Raw genomic sequence first — 17,727 nt, forward strand, 5'->3', positions numbered from 1 at the left:
ACCTCTGGAAGAGCAGCCAGTGGGCTTAACCACTTAGCCACCTCTACAGCCCTTCTGTTTTCTTTTTTCTTTTCCCCCAAGACAGGATTTCTTTGTGTAGCCCTGGCTGTCCTGAAACTCACTCTGTAGACCAGGCTGGCTTCGAACTTTGAGATCCACCTGCCTCTGCCTCCTGAGTGCTGGGATTAAAGGCATGTGCCACCACTGCCTGCCTCTCTTTTTTCTTTTCTTTTTTCCTTCTCTTTTTTCTTTCTAAAGGCCAGGTGTTATAAAAGCCAGGCCAGCCTCAAATTACAAGAAAAAAATGTAAACTTTTATTTGTTTGTGTGCCTGTGTGTGCATACCACAGGCACAGTGTGGAGGTCAGAGGACAACTTGTGTGTGGGAGTTGGTTCTCTCCCGCTTCTTTCCCCATGTGGGTTCTGGGGATCCAGTGTAGGTCTTCAGGCTTTCTAGCAAGTGCCTTTACCCACTGAGCCACCGCACCAGCCCTGTCCTCTGGGCCTCAGATTCACACTGTAGCTGAGGATAACGTTGATCCTCCTGCCTCCACTTCCTAAGTACTAGGATTCCAGGCATATGATACCATATCTGGCTTTCTATAGGCAATGTGAGAGTGTTGTCAGGACAGGAAGCACCAAGTACTTTGTTGTCAGCACTATGAGCAGAGGGTGCCTTTGAGACCTACCTTGGCCATATCCTTTTGCCTAGTGAAATAGAGAAGAATATCCAGATATGCATACAGTAGGGTCTGGCAGAGCTCCAGATCTTTTATTCGGCCTAGTAAAATATCAAACACTGGAATCATGACTTCAGGAAATGTTCGAACTTCCTCATCCAACAGCAAGGCTTCGATGACCTCTTCTAAAAACTCAGTTACATCTTCAAAATCTAACAGAAGATAGATGAGAAAGGAAGGAGGCCATGTCAGTTTTTATGTCTGTATACACTGTTTCACGTTCTCTCTGTCTGTCTGTCTCTGTTGTGGTACAGGAATTGAATCAAAGGCCTGGTGAATGTCAGGCAAGTGTTCCACTAGCGCTTGACCAATGAGCTGTGTACCCACTTCCAAACACTGGCTCTCTATGATTTACTCACTTTTATTTATGTGTGTAGGTGTTTGTCTGCCTGTGTGCCTGTGTGCCAAGTGCATGCAGTGCCTGTGGAGGCCAGAAGAGGGCAGTGGATCTGCCTGGAACTCGAGTTACACATAGTCGTGAGCCACCATGTGGGTGCTGAGAATTGAACCTGGGTCCTCTGGAAAAGCAGCTAGAAGTGCTCTTAACTTTTGAGGCATCTCTCCAGCCCCTCTATGATATTTTTTAGAATTCTGATGGTTTGAGGCCTAAAGATCAAGGTGTAAGCTGTCTTCCTTAATTTCTATCAGAATCATAATGGCTCTAAGACGCCAAAACCATTTGAGGAGTTTTTCTCTATTTTCGGTTTTTTGAGACACGGTTTGTCTTTGTAGTTTTGGTTCCTGTCCTGGAACTCACTTGGTAGCCCAGGCTGGCCTCAAACTCACAGAGATCCGCCTGGCTCTGCCTCCCAAGTGCTGGGATTGAAGGTGTGCGCCACCACCACCCAGCTTAGAGGAGTTTTAAATTGGTATTCTAAATGTAGATGTTGAAAGACCTTCCTTTTATACTCACGGGCTCCCTGAATGGCTTCTAACATCAAATCTACCAGTTGCTCATGGATGTTTTGGTCAATATAGATCTCTGGGGTGAGGAGAACTGTTCGAGTGTTGGACACAGTGAGGTTCCTGCACTGTACTGCAAAGGGGAGCAGGTTCTCTGGAACTTTGGTAATCTACAACACAGAGAGAAAAGCACACAGTTTTTTATAACATGGAGCAAGGGTGGGTACGGTAAATAGAATGCAACACACATCACGTTCCCAAAGAGCACTGATTTCTTTCTTCTTTTTTTGTTTTTGTTTTTTTGAGACAGGATTTCTCTGTGTAGTTCTGGCTGTCCTGCTCTGTAGATCAGGCTGGCCTCAAATTCAGAGACTCACCTGCCTATGCCTGGGATTAAAGGTGTGTGCCACCACTGTCTGGCAGTATTGGTTTCTTAGGGACTGGAAATTCATGATGGACTTGTTCTTTGGCTTAAAAGATCACCTGATAAAATTATAATCCCGAAGATGTCAAGTTCATCCCAATTCAGGATTTCCATCTCACTGGAAATGCTGTTAGCAGAGAAGGGTTTTGCTTGGTTTATGTGGTTTTATTTCAGTCTCACTACGTACTGTAGGCTGGCCTGGAACTCACTGTGTAGACATGGAGACCAGGCTGGCTCTGAACTTGTAGCAATCTTTGTGTCTGTGCCTCATGAGTGCTGGTTACAGGCATGTGACTGATCAGGTGTTTAGCCTTTTTTTTTTAAGGGTGTGATTTCTATTGAGTTATAGAGAGAATAAGAGGCACTGGTTAACTAGGAAGAGAGATGGAACCCAAGCCACAGAAAGACTAAGGCTTTATGGCAATCTGATAGTGCTATGAATACTCTGTTCCAGATATGCCATGATATACATATATATTATGACATGAAAGACATTGATCCAACCCTCACTCACATGCTAAAGTTACTCAAGAGGATAATCTAAAACTCCACGGGGCTTATTCCTTTACCTCTTCCTTGGCTCTTTGGAAGCAGGAGTAAAGGTAACAAAAGATGTGCCTCTCCCCTGCATCTCGATCAGCAGAGAGATTTAACGTTGTAGAAGAAGTCATGCTGATCAAGTGGTTTCCTGGATCTTGAAGCAATAACCGGGCAAAGATGGCCTATTAATGAAAATCAACACAAATATAATCCATTGCAAGGTACATCCTAGAACATTAAGATATAAAGAGTTTGATACATGCTTTGGCAAGAATCAGATATAGCTCAGTATAAATTTAGAAATGTTAGAAACTAACTATATACATAGTTATTATAAAGCAAGACTCAGGTGTCTGGGATAGTCACAGCAAATAGTCACTTGTTGAATGGTGTTAAGAACCAGGGATGAGGGGTCAGGGTCAGGGATTTAGCTCAGTGGTAGAGTGCTTGGGCCTCAGCTCCAGGGGCGGCGGGGAGGAAAACACGACCAGGGCCGAAGCATGTGAAATCTACTTCTGTGTGATTGCTTTAAATGTGAAAGGTAAATGCCAAGTTATCAGTCTTCCCTCTCAATTGTACTGTTTTTTTTTTTTTTTTTTTTTGAGACAGGGTTTCTCTGTGTAGCCTTTCTGCAGATAGACTTACTCTGCAGACCACTCAATTTTTTTTAAACATTTATTATTATTTTTAATTATGTGTATCTGTGTGATTATACGCACATGACTGAAGACACTCATGGTAGTCAGAGGCATTGGTTCCCCCAGGAGCTGGAGTTACAGGCAGCTGTGAGCCATATGATGTAGGTACTAGGAATTGAACTTGGGTCCTCTAAGAGCAGTATATACTCTTAACAGCTGAGCCATCTCTCTAGGCTCCTTATTGTTTTTTGAAACAGGGTTTCTCCTGTAACCCTGGCTGTCCTGAAACTCATTATGTAGGCCAGGCTGGCCTTCAATTCAGAGCTATGCCTGCCTCTGACTCTCAAAGCTGGGATTAAAAGTATCTGCCATCATGCCCAGCTATTAATCAGTTTTTCAAAGGCACAGTACGCTTATTATGGGCTCTGATACCCTGGGAAACAGTTCTACCTAATGGATGATTGCTTTCTGGACTTGATCTCCTGAGGGCTAGAATGAGGCTAGAGGAGGGCACTGGGTGTCCTGCTCTGTCACTCTCCACCTCACTCCCCTGAGCTCTCATTAAACCTGGAGCTCACCATTTTTCAGCTCAGCTGGATGGCCAACAAGTTCCCAGAGGTCCTCTTCTCTCTACCCCTCTCATTTGTTGTCCCATATGGCCACAGTCAGTTTCATGTGGGTGCTGGGGAGTCAGATCTGCTTGTGAACCATCTCCCTAACCTGATTTTGATTTTTTTGAGAGTGAAAGTATGTAAGAAAGAGATGGGCCTTGTCTAATAGGAGTGATAAGACAGGTTCAATAAAAAGCCACAAGAGACAGTGACAGTTCCCATAAGAAATGGTTAAGAAAAGGAACTCGGAGGAGGGAATGATAACTCTTTTCTGGCAACTATGAAGGCATTTTAACTGGTTCTTTTTTTTTTTTTTCCCCGTTTTTCGAGACAGGGTTTCTTTGTGTAGTTTTGGTGCCTGTCCTGGATCTCGCTCTGTAGACCAGGCTGGCCTCGAACTCAGAGATATCCGTCTGTCTCTGCCTCCAGAGTGCTGGGATTAAAGGCACACGCCACCGCCGCCTGGCTTTAACTGGTTCTTAAACAATGTGTGGATCCTGATGTGTGGCCAGAGAGGAATACACATACAGTGGAAGAGGTGGAAGCAAGCCAGGTCGTGTCTGGAGAATGACCGGGATTTAGCAGCGCGGCTGTGGTCTGCACATAATCAGGAGTGGTACCTGCTCAACATTGCTCATATCAAGCCAGTCTTGATCTTCCAGCTCTACTGCCATTTCTTCCAAGTACACACACCGGCTGGGGATGCCATTCCCGCTTTTCAAGTTTGGATCACCTGTGAAACAGTTTTCATCTGACAGGTTAAGGGTAATGTCCCTGTCCCCATGACACTGCTTTGTCTTGTTTTCCTTTTCTGAGACGGAGTCTTGCTATGTTGCCTAGGCTAGTCCTTAACCTCTAGGCTCAAGCGGTCCCTCCTGCCTCCACCTCTCCAGTATTGGAGACCAAAGGCGTGTACAGCTGTGCTCAGCTTACAACAACTGATCCTGATAGCAATTCTCTTGAACTCAGGAATACTAGAGTGATCTTGATACATAAAGTAGTTACAGAGCATGGACTGTTATGAACCCTCAGTACGATATTTCGGAAGAAAATTCCAAATACCAGCATTAACTTTAGGGTTGAATTACAGATAGGGCACACAGGTAAGACATGTCTGAACCTCTCAGCATCCATGTAAGAAGAAAATGGAGTTAGCTACTCTTTTTACTTCCTTTTAAAAGTAGTACAGACATGTAGTCACACAGCCCAGTCAGCACCAAAATGGCAACAGAGGTTAGATTTGTAGAAATACTGTTTGTTTTTCCGAGATAAGGTTTCCCTGTGTAGCCCTGGCTATCCTGGAACTCACTCTGTAGCTCAGGCTGGCCTTTAACTCAGAGATCCACCTGTCTCCCGAGTGCTGGGATGAAAAGTGTCTGCCACCATTGCCTGGCTGAAATACTGTTTTTAAGCTTTTAAAATACTGTTTTTATTTTTTAAACTTACTGAAATAAACCCTGTGCTCCATTAGACACAGCAGTTTTCTAAGAGCCAAAGGAGTCCCTCGCCTAAGCCAGGAGGGAAGAACAGACAACCAATTGGAGGGTGCAAGTCTGCAACTCACTGTTGTCCAGAGTAATGAGGAAGATCCTTTGGATCATGTGATTGATGTTGAGTTGCTCACATATTTCTTGCCGTGACCGGAAGGAGCGGCTAATCTCAGACACAGAGTAGTCAAATTCGTCCAGGCTCTCTGACACACTATTATCGGAGTCATCTGGGCTTCCTGGGAGCTCATCTGCCGGAACACATAAGCCGTTACACAGTGTGCTCCTCCCTTAGAACAAAACACACTACCTAGAATGAGTGTAACCACCAGGAGGACAACTGCAGGTGTGAAACAAATTATCCATCTCATTAGTGAGCAACTCAAGCCAGGCAAGTGAAGTGCAGGAGTCTGAAATCCCGGCTATAAATCTTGCCTTCTATACAGTAAGCTTCATTACTTCCACCCATAATCATACCCCACTGTGACAAAATTAGCAACATTACCTAACTTCCTTAGAGAAAAAATAACTACCAAATAGATCGAATGACAGTAATTATTTTAAATGTGTGGCCTTTCCCTGGAGAATACATTAGTTGTGGTAATTTTACACTCAGGAATCTTTCCTGTAGGAGGGCTGCTCAAACCAGTACCCTATAGATAGCTGCTTAATCTGCAGTGCTCCAGACTCCTGTGCTAATGTTCATTACCACTGTTTCTTATTTAAAAAACTGATGTGCTTTTCAGCTGCCTTTCCTTGTCTCTGTGATGTTCGTTTTTGTGTGTGGGGAACGTGTGTCAGTGTGCACTTGGAGGTCAGAGGACAGCCTGTAGCAACACCAGTTTCCTCCTCCTTCTTTGTGGGTCTTGGGGACTGAACTCAGGTCATCAGACCAGGTGGCAGGCACCTTTACCTGCTGAGCCATCTCATGAGGATCATTGTTGTAAAGATGCGTTTAAAATGATGTGTACCTATGCACTCTGTGTGGGAATGTGCATGCTGAGCCATCTCTCCATCTTTTTTTGTTGTTGTTTAATGACAGATCTGTACCACACTTTAAAACATTTTTTTTTTTTTTTTACCATTTACTTATTTTTGCATGTGTGTATATTTATGTGCCATGACATGCATTTGGAGATCACAGAACAACCTGAGGAAGTCCTTTTTCTACATCCACCATGTGGATTCCAAGGACTGAACTCAGGTCATCAGAACTGGAAGCAAGTGCCTTTACCCACTGAGCCGTCTTAACTGGCTTTACACACACACATACACACACACACACACACAGGTATTTTGTCTATATGTATGCTTGCACACCAGAAAGCATCAGATCCCATGGTACTAGTCATAGATGATTGTGAGCGGCCATGCGGGTGCTAGGAATTGAACTCAGGACCTCTGGAAGAGAAGCCAGTGCTCTTAACCACTGGGTCATCTCTAGCTTCTCAACTGGCTTTAAAAAATTATTTATTTTTGTTTGTTATAGGTGTTTTGTCTGGATGTATATATGTGCAATGTGTGTGTGCCTTATGGCTGAAGAGGTCAGAAGAGGGCTTTCAAGCCTTAGAACTGGAGTTACTGATGGTTATGAGCCACCATGTTGGTGCTGGGAACCAAACCCAGGTCCTCTGCAAGAGCATCACATGCTCTTTAACTGCTGAGCCATCTCTCCAGCCCTTCAATAGGCCTTATCAACACCAACACTATTCCCTGGAAGTCATTTAGAGACCTTCTTCATTCCATGGATTAATCCTGTGTGTTGTGTGTGTTTGAAACAGGCCTCCTCTTGTCCTCACACTCCCTATAAGGATGATCCTGAACCTCTAATTCTCCTGTCTCTACCACCAAATTCCCAAAATCAAAGGGATGCACACCACATCTGCTTTTATGTGGTACCAGGGATTAAACCCAGGGCAAGCAAGCACTTTACCAACTGAACTCTATCCCCAGCCTTATTTTTTGATTTTTTGAGATAGTGTCTTCTATTGCCCAGGCCAGCCTTAAACTCTGCAGGGGAGGACGGCTTGAACTCTGATGCTCCTGCCTTGGGTTCCTGAGTAGCTGGGTCATCAGCCTGCATTAGCAGGCCCAGTCCATCTCATACCTTTTAATAGTTGCTTTGTGATGTAATTTTTGCCTTTACTGTGACTTATGTAGTCACTTAAACTCCATGTTTATTCATTAAGTAAACATGAGAACTGTTCCAGGGTTTCATGACCTTAAGTAATACAGCACTGAATGTAATCTAATTGTTTTTGTTTATGTGGGTGAGCATTTGTGTAAGACAAAAATCTAGGAAGGAGGACTGGAGAGATGGCTCAGCGGTTAAGAGCACTTGACTGCTCTCCCGGAGGTCCTGAGTTCAATTCCCAGCAATCACATGGTGGCTCACAACCATCTGTAATGAGATCTTCTGGCCTGCAGGGACACATGCAGGAAGAACATTGTATATATAATAAATAAATCTTAAAAAAAAATCTAGGAAGTAGAATTGTTGGCTCAAAGAGCTTGAAAACTTTAGGGTAGGTGAGATTGCTCAGCAGACAAAGGCACTTGCTGCCAAGCTTAGTGCCCAGGTTCAATCCTTGGAACCCACATGGTGGAAGGAGAGAACTGAACAAAGCAAGTTATCCTCTGACCTCCACATACACACATCAAATGAACATAATACAAAATCTTTTAAAGCGCTTAAGTATTTTAAAAGTTAACAGAAGTTATTCTCAAAGAGACTGCTTTCATCTACATAACTAGCTAGGAGTATGAGAAAATGTCTCTTAATTTTAATAAATTTGATCTAATTACAGAGGTGACATGGAAACAAAGGAGCCTACTAAAAAGAAGGCACTTATGGAGGAAAGGCCCACATGACTACAAGAAAGGTCAAGAAAAAATGTGAAGGGGACTGTTTGAGCACTACTACCCTTCAATAAGGAGAAAAATCATTGCATTGTGAACTTCAGGTGACAGAAGACACATTTCTTAACTGGCTTGTACTGAGAACTGATTCCTGCACCAACTCAGCATGGCCTATAGAGGAGGAGGTGGGCATGGGCAGCGCCCCTCAGTGATGCCGTCCACCAACAGCACCCGCACACATAATATATGCATGGTCTCTGACTTTTTCTACCCAAACATGGGAGGTGTGGAAAGCCACATTTACCAGCTCTCTCAGTGCCTCATTGAGAGGGGGCACAAGGTCATAATTATCACCCATGCTTACGGAAATCGAAAGGGCATCCGTTACCTCACCAATGGCCTCAAAGTTTATTACTTGCCCCTCAGAGTCATGTACAACCAATCTACAGCCACGACTCTCTTCCACAGTCTGCCATTGCTCAGGTACATATTTGTCCGGGAGAGAGTTACCATAATCCATTCCCACAGTTCTTTTTCTGCCATGGCCCATGACGCTCTCTTCCACGCCAAGACAATGAGACTTCACACAGTTTTCACAGATCATTCCCTTTTCGGATTTGCTGATGTCAGCTCTGTGCTTACAAACAAGCTTCTAACTGTGTCTCTCTGTGACACAAACCACATCATTTGTGTCTCTTACACAAGTAAGGAAAACACTGTACTGCGGGCAGCACTAAACCCTGAAAGAGTGTCCGTCATTCCTAACGCTGTAGATCCTACTGACTTCACCCCAGGACCACTTAGGCGGCATGGCGGTGTAATAACCATTGTTGTCGTGAGCAGACTGGTTTACAGAAAAGGGATCGACTTGCTTAGTGGTATAATACCCGAACTCTGTCAGAAATATCCCAAGTTAAATTTCCTAATTGGGGGAGAGGGACCAAAGAGCATCGTTTTGGAAGAAGTACGGGAAAGATACCAACTACATGACAGAGTGCATCTTTTGGGAGCTTTAGAACACAAGGATGTCAGAAATGTCTTAATTCAAGGACATATTTTTCTTAACACCTCCCTGACCGAAGCCTTCTGCATGGCGATCCTGGAAGCCGCCAGCTGTGGTCTACGGGTTGTTAGCACCAAGGTTGGTGGGATCCCTGAAGTGCTTCCGGAGAATCTTATTATTTTATGTGAACCTTCGGTAAAATCTTTGTGTGAAGGGCTGGAAAAAGCTATTTTCCAAGTGAAGTCGGGGATGTTCCCAGATGCAGAAAATATCCACAATGTAGTGAAGGCTTTCTACACCTGGCGGAACGTGGCCGAGAGAACTGAGAAGGTGTACGAGAGGGTGGCGAGGGAAACTGTGCTGCCGATGCATGAGAGGCTGACCAGGCTCACCTCCCACTGTGGCCCACTTACAGGCCACATTTTCGCTTTGCTGGCTGTCTTCAGCTATCTCTTCCTCATGTTCCTGAGATGGATGACTCCCGATTCTGTCATCGATGTGGCAATAGATGCCACTGGACCAAGGGGAGCGTGGACTCATGAATGCCCTCATGATACAAAAGGAGATGAGATTGACAAGGTATCCAAGAGCGAGCCTGAACTGTAAACTTTAGACAGTTCTATTAATACAACTGAAAAATAACCTTGTTCTTTTGTTTTGGGGCTTTGAAGTTAACTTGGTAAACCATGCTACCTCTGTAGCATTCACCGTTTCATTTGAGGAAAGCTGAACACTCACATGATTCCTGAGCTCAGAAGCTCCTTAACTCCTTTGAGGGAGACCAGTTTGGCCACTCAGGTTTGAAAGTTTCAGATTACTGAAATCCCTCCAGTGGAGATGTTTTAGCATTACACTTTGGGAGCCTTGGGTGCTAGGTCATTTTTGGCCAGTTTTTAACATTATACCATCAATTCAACATCCACCAGACACATACAAGCTTTCTTTAGGGAGATGTAAAGTTATGTGAACTATTTTAAGTCAAGTTGATGTTTCTTTATTGGACCCTGAGATTATACTCTTACACATGGGTCTACTCAGTAAGTGTACCATACAATCTGAGCAATTTGCCAACATGTTTTGAGTACCTGCTCTGTTTGAAATGTTGGACAGGTAGTGCCTGCCACTTAGGACTAGTTAATGTGATGCAGTCAAACAGTTAACATGTCCCAAATGCTCAAGTTACTTAATTTGAGGAAAATGCCACATCACATACTCTTAGTACCTCTCTAATCTGGCTGTATGCATTCTCCTAGGTGGACACTTCATATCATGTGTGTATGAAGAGATTTTGCTTTTCAAGTCCTAGGGGTTGGTACCACTGTTGTAGGCTTAAAAAATTACTTATTATTGTTGTGTGTTTATGACATGTATGTAGGGTAGAACAATGTGTTTCTGTATACAGACCTTGATTATAACTGTCAGTGTATGTGGAAACACACTGTTCCACCCAGCTATTTATAATTAAAGTGAAGTGAACATTGAGGAATTTTCTAAAAAGTTGTATTTTTTTTTTAATTGCATTGCTTCTGATGTTATAGTTGCATGCATAAACCAAGGCTGTTAAAACATGCTCATGACCAAAAATAAAGACGAGAATTTGACATTTTAAACAAACAAATAAAAACCTAATTGTTTAATTTTTTTATTACATTTCTTTAGAGTGTGTATGTGTGGTTGGTTGTATGCTTGCTACAGAGCACATGCAAGGTCAGAGGACAACTTGTTGGAGTCTTTTCTTTTTTTCCACCACGAGGATCCCAGGGACTGAACTCATCAGGCTTGGAAACAGGAGCCTTTAACCACTGAGCCATCTCAACAGCCCCTAACTGTAGTCTCAACAGGCATTTTCCTATAGATTAGTGAGACTGGGATTTCCATCATTTGTTATTTAAATTGCTGTCACATCTTGTCTTCTAGTTTTTCCTACCTTTTCCCCCTTATCAACTGAATTCCTTTAATGTTTTGTAGAGCAACTCAAAGATTGCCTCTCCGAAGGGCACTCACAGGAATGTCCTTCTAAAAGTAGTGCCTGCTAGTTAGAAGAAACTATGAGGGTGGACAACTTTTCTTTCTCTTTTTTTGCTTTTTCAAGACAGGGTTTCTCTGTGTAGCCCTGGCTGTCCTAGAGCTCGCTCTGTAGACCAGGCTGGCCTTGAACTCAAGAGATCTGCCTGCCTCTGCCTCCTCAGTGCTGGGATTAAAGGTGTGCACCACCACTCCCTGGCCGACTTCTTTTCTTTCTTGACAAAGTGGTATTCTGAAAATCTGGACCAAACTCTCAGAAGTAAGATATGCTTCCCTGAAGCTCAGCACAGGAGGCCAAAGGTTCTGGCGGAATACTAATTGCTGGTGACAAACAGGTTGGACCTGGTGGCATGAGGAGCTTAGTGTAAACAAACTAAGTGATGAGTACCAAGCCTGTGCCAGAAAGCACGTCCTTGCTCTATTCCTGCAGCTTGCGGCTTACGATGCTCTCAGCCCGTTCACAGCCCGTTCGAAAGCCTCGCACTTCCTTTCTCTTCCTCCCTCCACAATCTCTTCCCCTGACTGTCACCTTCCCTCCTGTCCTGTCAATCCTAGTCATAAAGCGAGGCCAAACTCAGCAGCGCCCCTCAACTATATACCTTTTCAAATAAATGAAGGGAAACGTAAACCACTTCTCCTTCTATCAAAAGGAAAAAAAAGCACTATTGTTTTTTGAGGGGGGTGGTCATTTCTAGTTTGAATGTTGTGACTCTCCCAGGGGACAATTTGTCCCAGGGGACAAATATATTCTAATCTCTCCGGTCTGGCTCCAGATAGAAAGGAGCTGTACTCAATCTTAAATTCAGCTCCAAATGAGGAAAGACACTTTTCTGGCTATTGAGAGATTATTCTGAGTTTCTTTTTTTTCATATTAAAGCTAAGATTAGATTCTTAGCAGTCTGTCCTAAACAGCAGTGAGCTACAAAGGGGGCCACTCAGCAGAACCAAAGATACACTTCACCTGAGAGGTCTTCCCAAGTGCTGGCTTAAGAACAACTCTTTTTTGTCAAGAGATCAGAAAGCTCTTACATCTGGTTTCTACACCTGCATGCAGCTTGCTTACCACACCACCTTGGTGTCCTGTGCTACAAAGCTGCTACTAGACAAGTTTTCCCTTTACTGAAGCTTCGGGATCATGGCTGTCACCTGCCCCTCTGGAACCACCTGCTAGCCAAGCTCTTTTTATGTGAGGGAGGACAGCATAGGGGAGGCCCCTCAGACAAAGCAAGCTGTGAAAACCAACAACAAACCAACGCTTGCCTTCAAACCAAGACAGACAGACAGAAAATAAAAGCAAAACAACTTCTGCCCCAAACTTAAGTTCTAACGGCAGTTATTTTCCTAAGGAGCCCTTCCCCTGGGAAGGCCCGGCTCTGGGTCGTGACATCTGCTGCCACGGGCTCCTCTACTTACCAGATTGCTGCTTCAGCTGCTCTTTTTGGATTGCTGCAAACTGCTTGGCATCAGCCAGGGAGCCGAAAAGAGCAGCAAAGGGGTTACTTGAGATGTTGTTGTTATTCTCCTGGTCTGTCATTTCACTTCAGGGTCTCCTCCATCCAGCTTAGGGGGCGGGGCTACGCAAAGGACAAGAATTAGATTCAGAAGCACAGATAACACAAGCACTGGAGCGGACCCGCCCTTGTTCTTTTCCCATTTCTTGAGCACCATGCATTTGAAAATGCTCTGGAGTAAGACATGCCAATTCCTGTTCCCAAACTCAAGACATATTTGGCAAGATGGTTACAAACCTACCAACTGGACACAGCTCAAACAGTCAGCGACTGCAATTCCCACTAACTGTAACCACAGCACTGAGACGTACCACGAGAATTATGAATTTCCTGGAAGTTTTTAAGCTGGCAGACTAGTTTTCATTCACATGCAGAGGACAAGGTGGCACCTGCCCAGACCGCTACAATGCAGGGCTGAAGCTGGGAATTCCTTAGCTATACAGGAACTGATTTCTTCTTTTTCTAAAAGGCAGGTTTTCTTACACGGAGAAGGGAGGGGGTGCTCAAATTCACTATGTAGCTCAGGAGGACCTTGAACTCCTAATCCTTCTGCATACACCTAAGTGATAGGATTACATGCATGCACCACCATGCTTGGCTTGATACTCAGATTTGGAATGCTGAATCAGATATGAATGCTGGATCAAGGACAGAATCAGATTAGCTGTATGTTTGTAGGTCTGTCATGTATATTAAGTAACCTAATTCTACTCATAGGTTTAAAACTACAGATCTGGAGCTGGAGAGATGGCTCATCGATTAAGAGTGCCAGCTGCTTTTCTAGAAGACATAGGTTCAATTCCCAGCACCCACATGGCAGCTCACAACTGTCTGTAACTCTAATCCCAGGGCATCTGATGCCCTCTTCTGGCCTCCTCTGTCACCAAGCATGCACATGGTACACAGACATATGGGCAGGCAAAACATCTCCTCACATAAAACAAACAACAAACAAATAAAAACAAAAACAAAACTACAGATCACTCTTCAACTAAAGTCTAAACATTCTTGTTTGATTTTTTTTTCTGTAAAATGGGCTAGGATCTTTTTATATAGCCGAGGCTGGCCTTGAACTCATGATCCTCCTGCCTCAGCCTTTAGAGTACTGGAGTTACTGGCATTCATTATGCTCAACTAGTCTTTTTTGATTCTATACTAATTTTTACTGCTTATCTATTTTTTTATATTCAAAAGACAAATTCAACGGTCAGGTAGACTAACATAATATAGATAAAACACCTCAAAGATGAGGGGATAGGATAGAGATGAGGAAGAACATTTGATCTACCATTCGTTAATTAGTTAATTAGTCTGTGTTTTTGAGACAGAGCCTCACTATAAAGCCGAAGCTTCCCTGGAACTTGATGGATAGCTTGAAACTCATGCTCCTCCTGTCTCTGCCTCCTGAGTGCTAGAATTACAGGAGGGCATCACCATTACATGGTCTTGCCAAGGCTGGCCTGAGTGCATGATCCTCTTTGTTTCAGCCACCCCAGTGTTGAGATTATAGGAACAAATCACCACACTTAGCTTACCTTCAGTTCATGGAAGTAAGGTTCCTTACAAAATGGTATTAACAAAAGCTACTACAAATTGGAAAAGTTACCCTTATTAATGGAGGAAGAGAGTTTATATCACTTCTTGGCACTTCTGAGATATTTTGGTCAGTTGCTTTATGGCCTCTGCTATTTTTCCTGCATCAGAGCTAAAAGCTAATTAGCCATAGTGACTGCCAGTCATTCTAGTCTCCTCGAGGATGGTGCATGGCTTTCCTACTCTAAGGAAATGAACTCTTAGATGCTGCTTTACTTTTTTTTTTGCCATGTATATTCAGTTGAACTTAATAAAAAGTATCATATTTTATGTTGGAATTAACAGTCCTTGAGAGACTTTCTCCCATATAACCACTGGATAAGCTTAGTTCTCCTCTAATTCATGTGATGCCACACTCAACTGTCGACTCATTGTTGGCTCCCTACCACCATTCCCCTACCCCAAGGTATCCTCAACTCCAAAAGATGGCAAAACGTATAGTGAAATGAACTCTTGGCAATATTCCGGAGACAAAATAGCATCTTTTTCCTCAATACTACCATAGTCTTTTCCTCTGAGTATCAATTCCACTCAAGACATATATCCAGATGCATTGATCTCATCCACCAGTTCCAAGAAGCGGGGTAGAGGACAAAGTGACTGATCTGAGAATGAGCAAAAGACCCTATCAAGGCTTACAGGAATAAGTGAACATTGTCTTTGGACTTCTGGCTGAATCGAATAAGAAGGGAACTCTTTCTTCTTTGGTTGCTAGGCTAGTAAAACACAAGCCTAGGGTTGCCATCTTCCAAACTTTTCAGTTACATAAGTCAACTAATTGCAAAATTAGCTTGAAGTGTGTGTGTGTGTGTGTGTGTGTGTGTGTGTGTGTGTGTGTGTCACACAGGTATGCGGGCAAAGTCCATAACTGCATAAGTCAGTTTTAAGTGTGTATGTGTGTGTGATACAGGTGTGAGGCATATATGTATACAGCTATAGAGGCCAACTGAGGATATTGGGTTCCTATTTCATCACTGGAGACAGGCTCTCTTACTGAACCTGGAGCTAAGATGAGAGCCAGCAAGCACTACCTGTCTCCATTGCCCATAGTGCTGGGGTTGCAGGTGTACATGTGGACACATCTAGCTCTTTATGTAGGTGCTGAGGATTTAAACTCAGGTTCTCATGCTAGGGCATCAATAGCTCTGACCCACTGAGTCATCTCCAGGCCTTTGCTGTTGTTATTGAATGAAGCAGGGTCTCACTGTGTAGCCCAGGCTGGCCCTGAACTTGTAGTGATTCTTCTGCCTCAGTCTCCAAGTGCTAAGATTAACGGCATGTATTACCATGCCTGGCTTGAGTAATTTTTAAAAATATAATTGAGATGGGTGGTGGTGGCACACGCCTTTAATCCCAGCACTAGGGAGGCAGACCCAGGTGGACCTCTGTGAGTTCAAGGCCAGCCTGGTCTACAGAGTGAGCTCCAGGACAGCTAGTTACACAGACGAGAAATCCTGCCTTGAAAAAACAAAATAAAACAAAACAAACAAACAACAACCACAACGGTTTTTGCCTACCCTACTAAACTCATCTTTTTTATATTTTCTTAAAACCAGTACAGAGAATTTCTTTCTCTAGAAACAAGGCTAAATGGTGTAACAACTTACAGGGAAAAGGAGGGCTGATCACCTGATGAAAATCTCTGTGGAGATTCCAGTTTAGGTATACTCATTGAGCTTACACATGTAAATTAAAGTACCTAGAAAGAAAAGAAAAGTCTCATAAAATGGAACCTTGGTATTTTGTTTGTTTTAAATTTCTCAGTTTGAGTACCGTGGTGCACACCTGTAATCCTTGCACTTGGGAAGTGGAAGCAAGAGGCCAGTCTAGACTACACAGTGAGACCCTGACTCAGGAATAAATGAAGGGCTGAAGAGATGGCTCATTTAGGATGATTTACAGCCTTAATTGAGGACCAGCGCCTGGACCCCAGTACCCATAACCGGGCAGCTCACAGCCACCTGCAACTCCAACTCCGAGGGATCTCGCAACCACTTCTGTTCTCTGGAGGTATCCACACACTCTTACAGATACACATCCATAAATAAAGTTTAAAAAACATCTTTACAAGAAAGAAAGAAACAAACAAAAGCTTGGAGAAGTGGCTTAGCAGGTAAGAGCACTTGCTGCTCTTCTACAGGACCAGAGTTCAGTTTCCAGCACACATGTTGGGCAGTTCAGAACTTCCTGTAACTCCAGCTCTTGGGGATCCAATGCCCTTCTTTACTTCTGGGGGCATCTGCACATGTGGCGTACATACATACAGAAACACACACGTACACATAAGTAAAATATCCTTTTAGAAAAAACAATAACAGTAACGGTAATAAAAATAAACAAATCTCTTGTTTTCAGCTGCCAGACAGAAACACACCCATTCCGTTGTTAGCTTTTGGGATGGTACAACCACCAGCCCTTCAAAGCCTTTGGATTTTATTTGTTTTTAATAAGTCTTCCTTGATAACAAATTTCACTCTGTATACCTACTGCAAAAGTCTACATCTATAACAAGTGTCTACCATTGGTCCCATAAATTTCTCCCATCCTCTCCTGATTTAAATTTTCACTTATGTAGAGTAATGTTAATCCTTTAAGGCCACTATTGGCTCCTGTGAGCATACAGATATTTTAAGATCATGTCTGATCTGGTTTTAAAGTAGAACTACCAGTAGCACTTTAAAACGGAGACTGTCGAAACCAAGCTCTATGGATAGGGTTGGGTGGGGTGGGTTATAGTTCAGTGCTAGAGCATTTAGTGTATATATATATATATATATATATATATATATATATATACACACACACACACACCCCAGAGCTTGTGTTCCAATCCCAGCAACTCCCTGCCCCCAGCCCAAATTAAGCTGTACCAAATCTACTCCATAAAGTCTCTATTTTGGAATTAAAAAATGTTTCCAGGCTAGCATGCTCTACCTAGAAATACCTTTAGTGCTACCTGAGGTATCACAACAAAAATCCTTGTAACACATTTATCTGCAAGCTAGAAGGACCTCATCAAGTGAAACACATACACGCCCTAACCAAAACCAAACAAAAACCAAATAAAAAAAAGGAAAAATCCCAAACTCCACCAAACCCTAGCATGCTGTCTTGGGGCGCATTTTATAGTCTCCTTTCTGGAATCAAAAAAGTCAATGACAGTGAGACAAAACCCATTCTTGCTCTAGGAGACAAAAACGGATCCTAAAGGGAACACCACTAAATACAAAGCTTCTGAGTTGTGGTCACTCAATCTGAGAATGTTTTCTCAATCCAAGAAAAACTAGAGCAGAATCTCAGAAGAGTTACAAGCCCATCACTCGCCTTAAACATCAACATCTTGCTACATGCACTCAACTGGGTTGATTACTATGACTCTAGCTTCATTTCGTCC

General features: G+C 43.3%; 2 protein-coding genes across 4 annotated transcripts in view; one reads left to right on the top strand and one right to left on the bottom strand.

Annotated features, from left to right (window-relative positions):
• The window catches only part of LOC131914930 (phosphatidylinositol N-acetylglucosaminyltransferase subunit A-like), a 37,983-nt gene extending 27,183 nt beyond the window's left edge, over positions 1-10,800 (top strand). Inside the window, exon 2 of the mRNA XM_059267738.1 lies at positions 8,150-10,800. Coding sequence (XP_059123721.1) covers positions 8,368-9,810 — 1,443 coding nt within the window. The 5' untranslated portion in view covers positions 8,150-8,367 and the 3' untranslated portion in view covers positions 9,811-10,800. The remainder of the gene's footprint in view (positions 1-8,149) is intronic.
• The window catches only part of Ube4a (ubiquitination factor E4A), a 40,064-nt gene that overhangs the window by 21,815 nt on the left and 522 nt on the right, over positions 1-17,727 (bottom strand). The window contains exons 2-8 of one of the 3 annotated variants that reach the window (XM_059267737.1): positions 15,941-16,032; positions 12,643-12,803; positions 5,420-5,593; positions 4,476-4,588; positions 2,636-2,788; positions 1,653-1,812; positions 689-891 (exon numbers count right to left, since the gene is read on the bottom strand). In XM_059267737.1, the coding sequence (XP_059123720.1) occupies positions 689-891; positions 1,653-1,812; positions 2,636-2,788; positions 4,476-4,588; positions 5,420-5,593; positions 12,643-12,763 (924 nt within the window). In that variant the 5' untranslated portion in view covers positions 12,764-12,803; positions 15,941-16,032. Of the gene's footprint in view, positions 1-688; positions 892-1,652; positions 1,813-2,635; positions 2,789-4,475; positions 4,589-5,419; positions 5,633-12,642; positions 12,804-15,940; positions 16,033-17,727 lie in introns of all 3 variants that reach the window. The other 2 variants (XM_059267735.1, XM_059267736.1) reach the window with 2 other exon arrangements.

The sequence above is a fragment of the Peromyscus eremicus genome, chromosome 7, assembly GCF_949786415.1.
Source record: "Peromyscus eremicus chromosome 7, PerEre_H2_v1, whole genome shotgun sequence".
Classification (NCBI taxonomy): Eukaryota; Metazoa; Chordata; class Mammalia; order Rodentia; family Cricetidae; genus Peromyscus; species Peromyscus eremicus.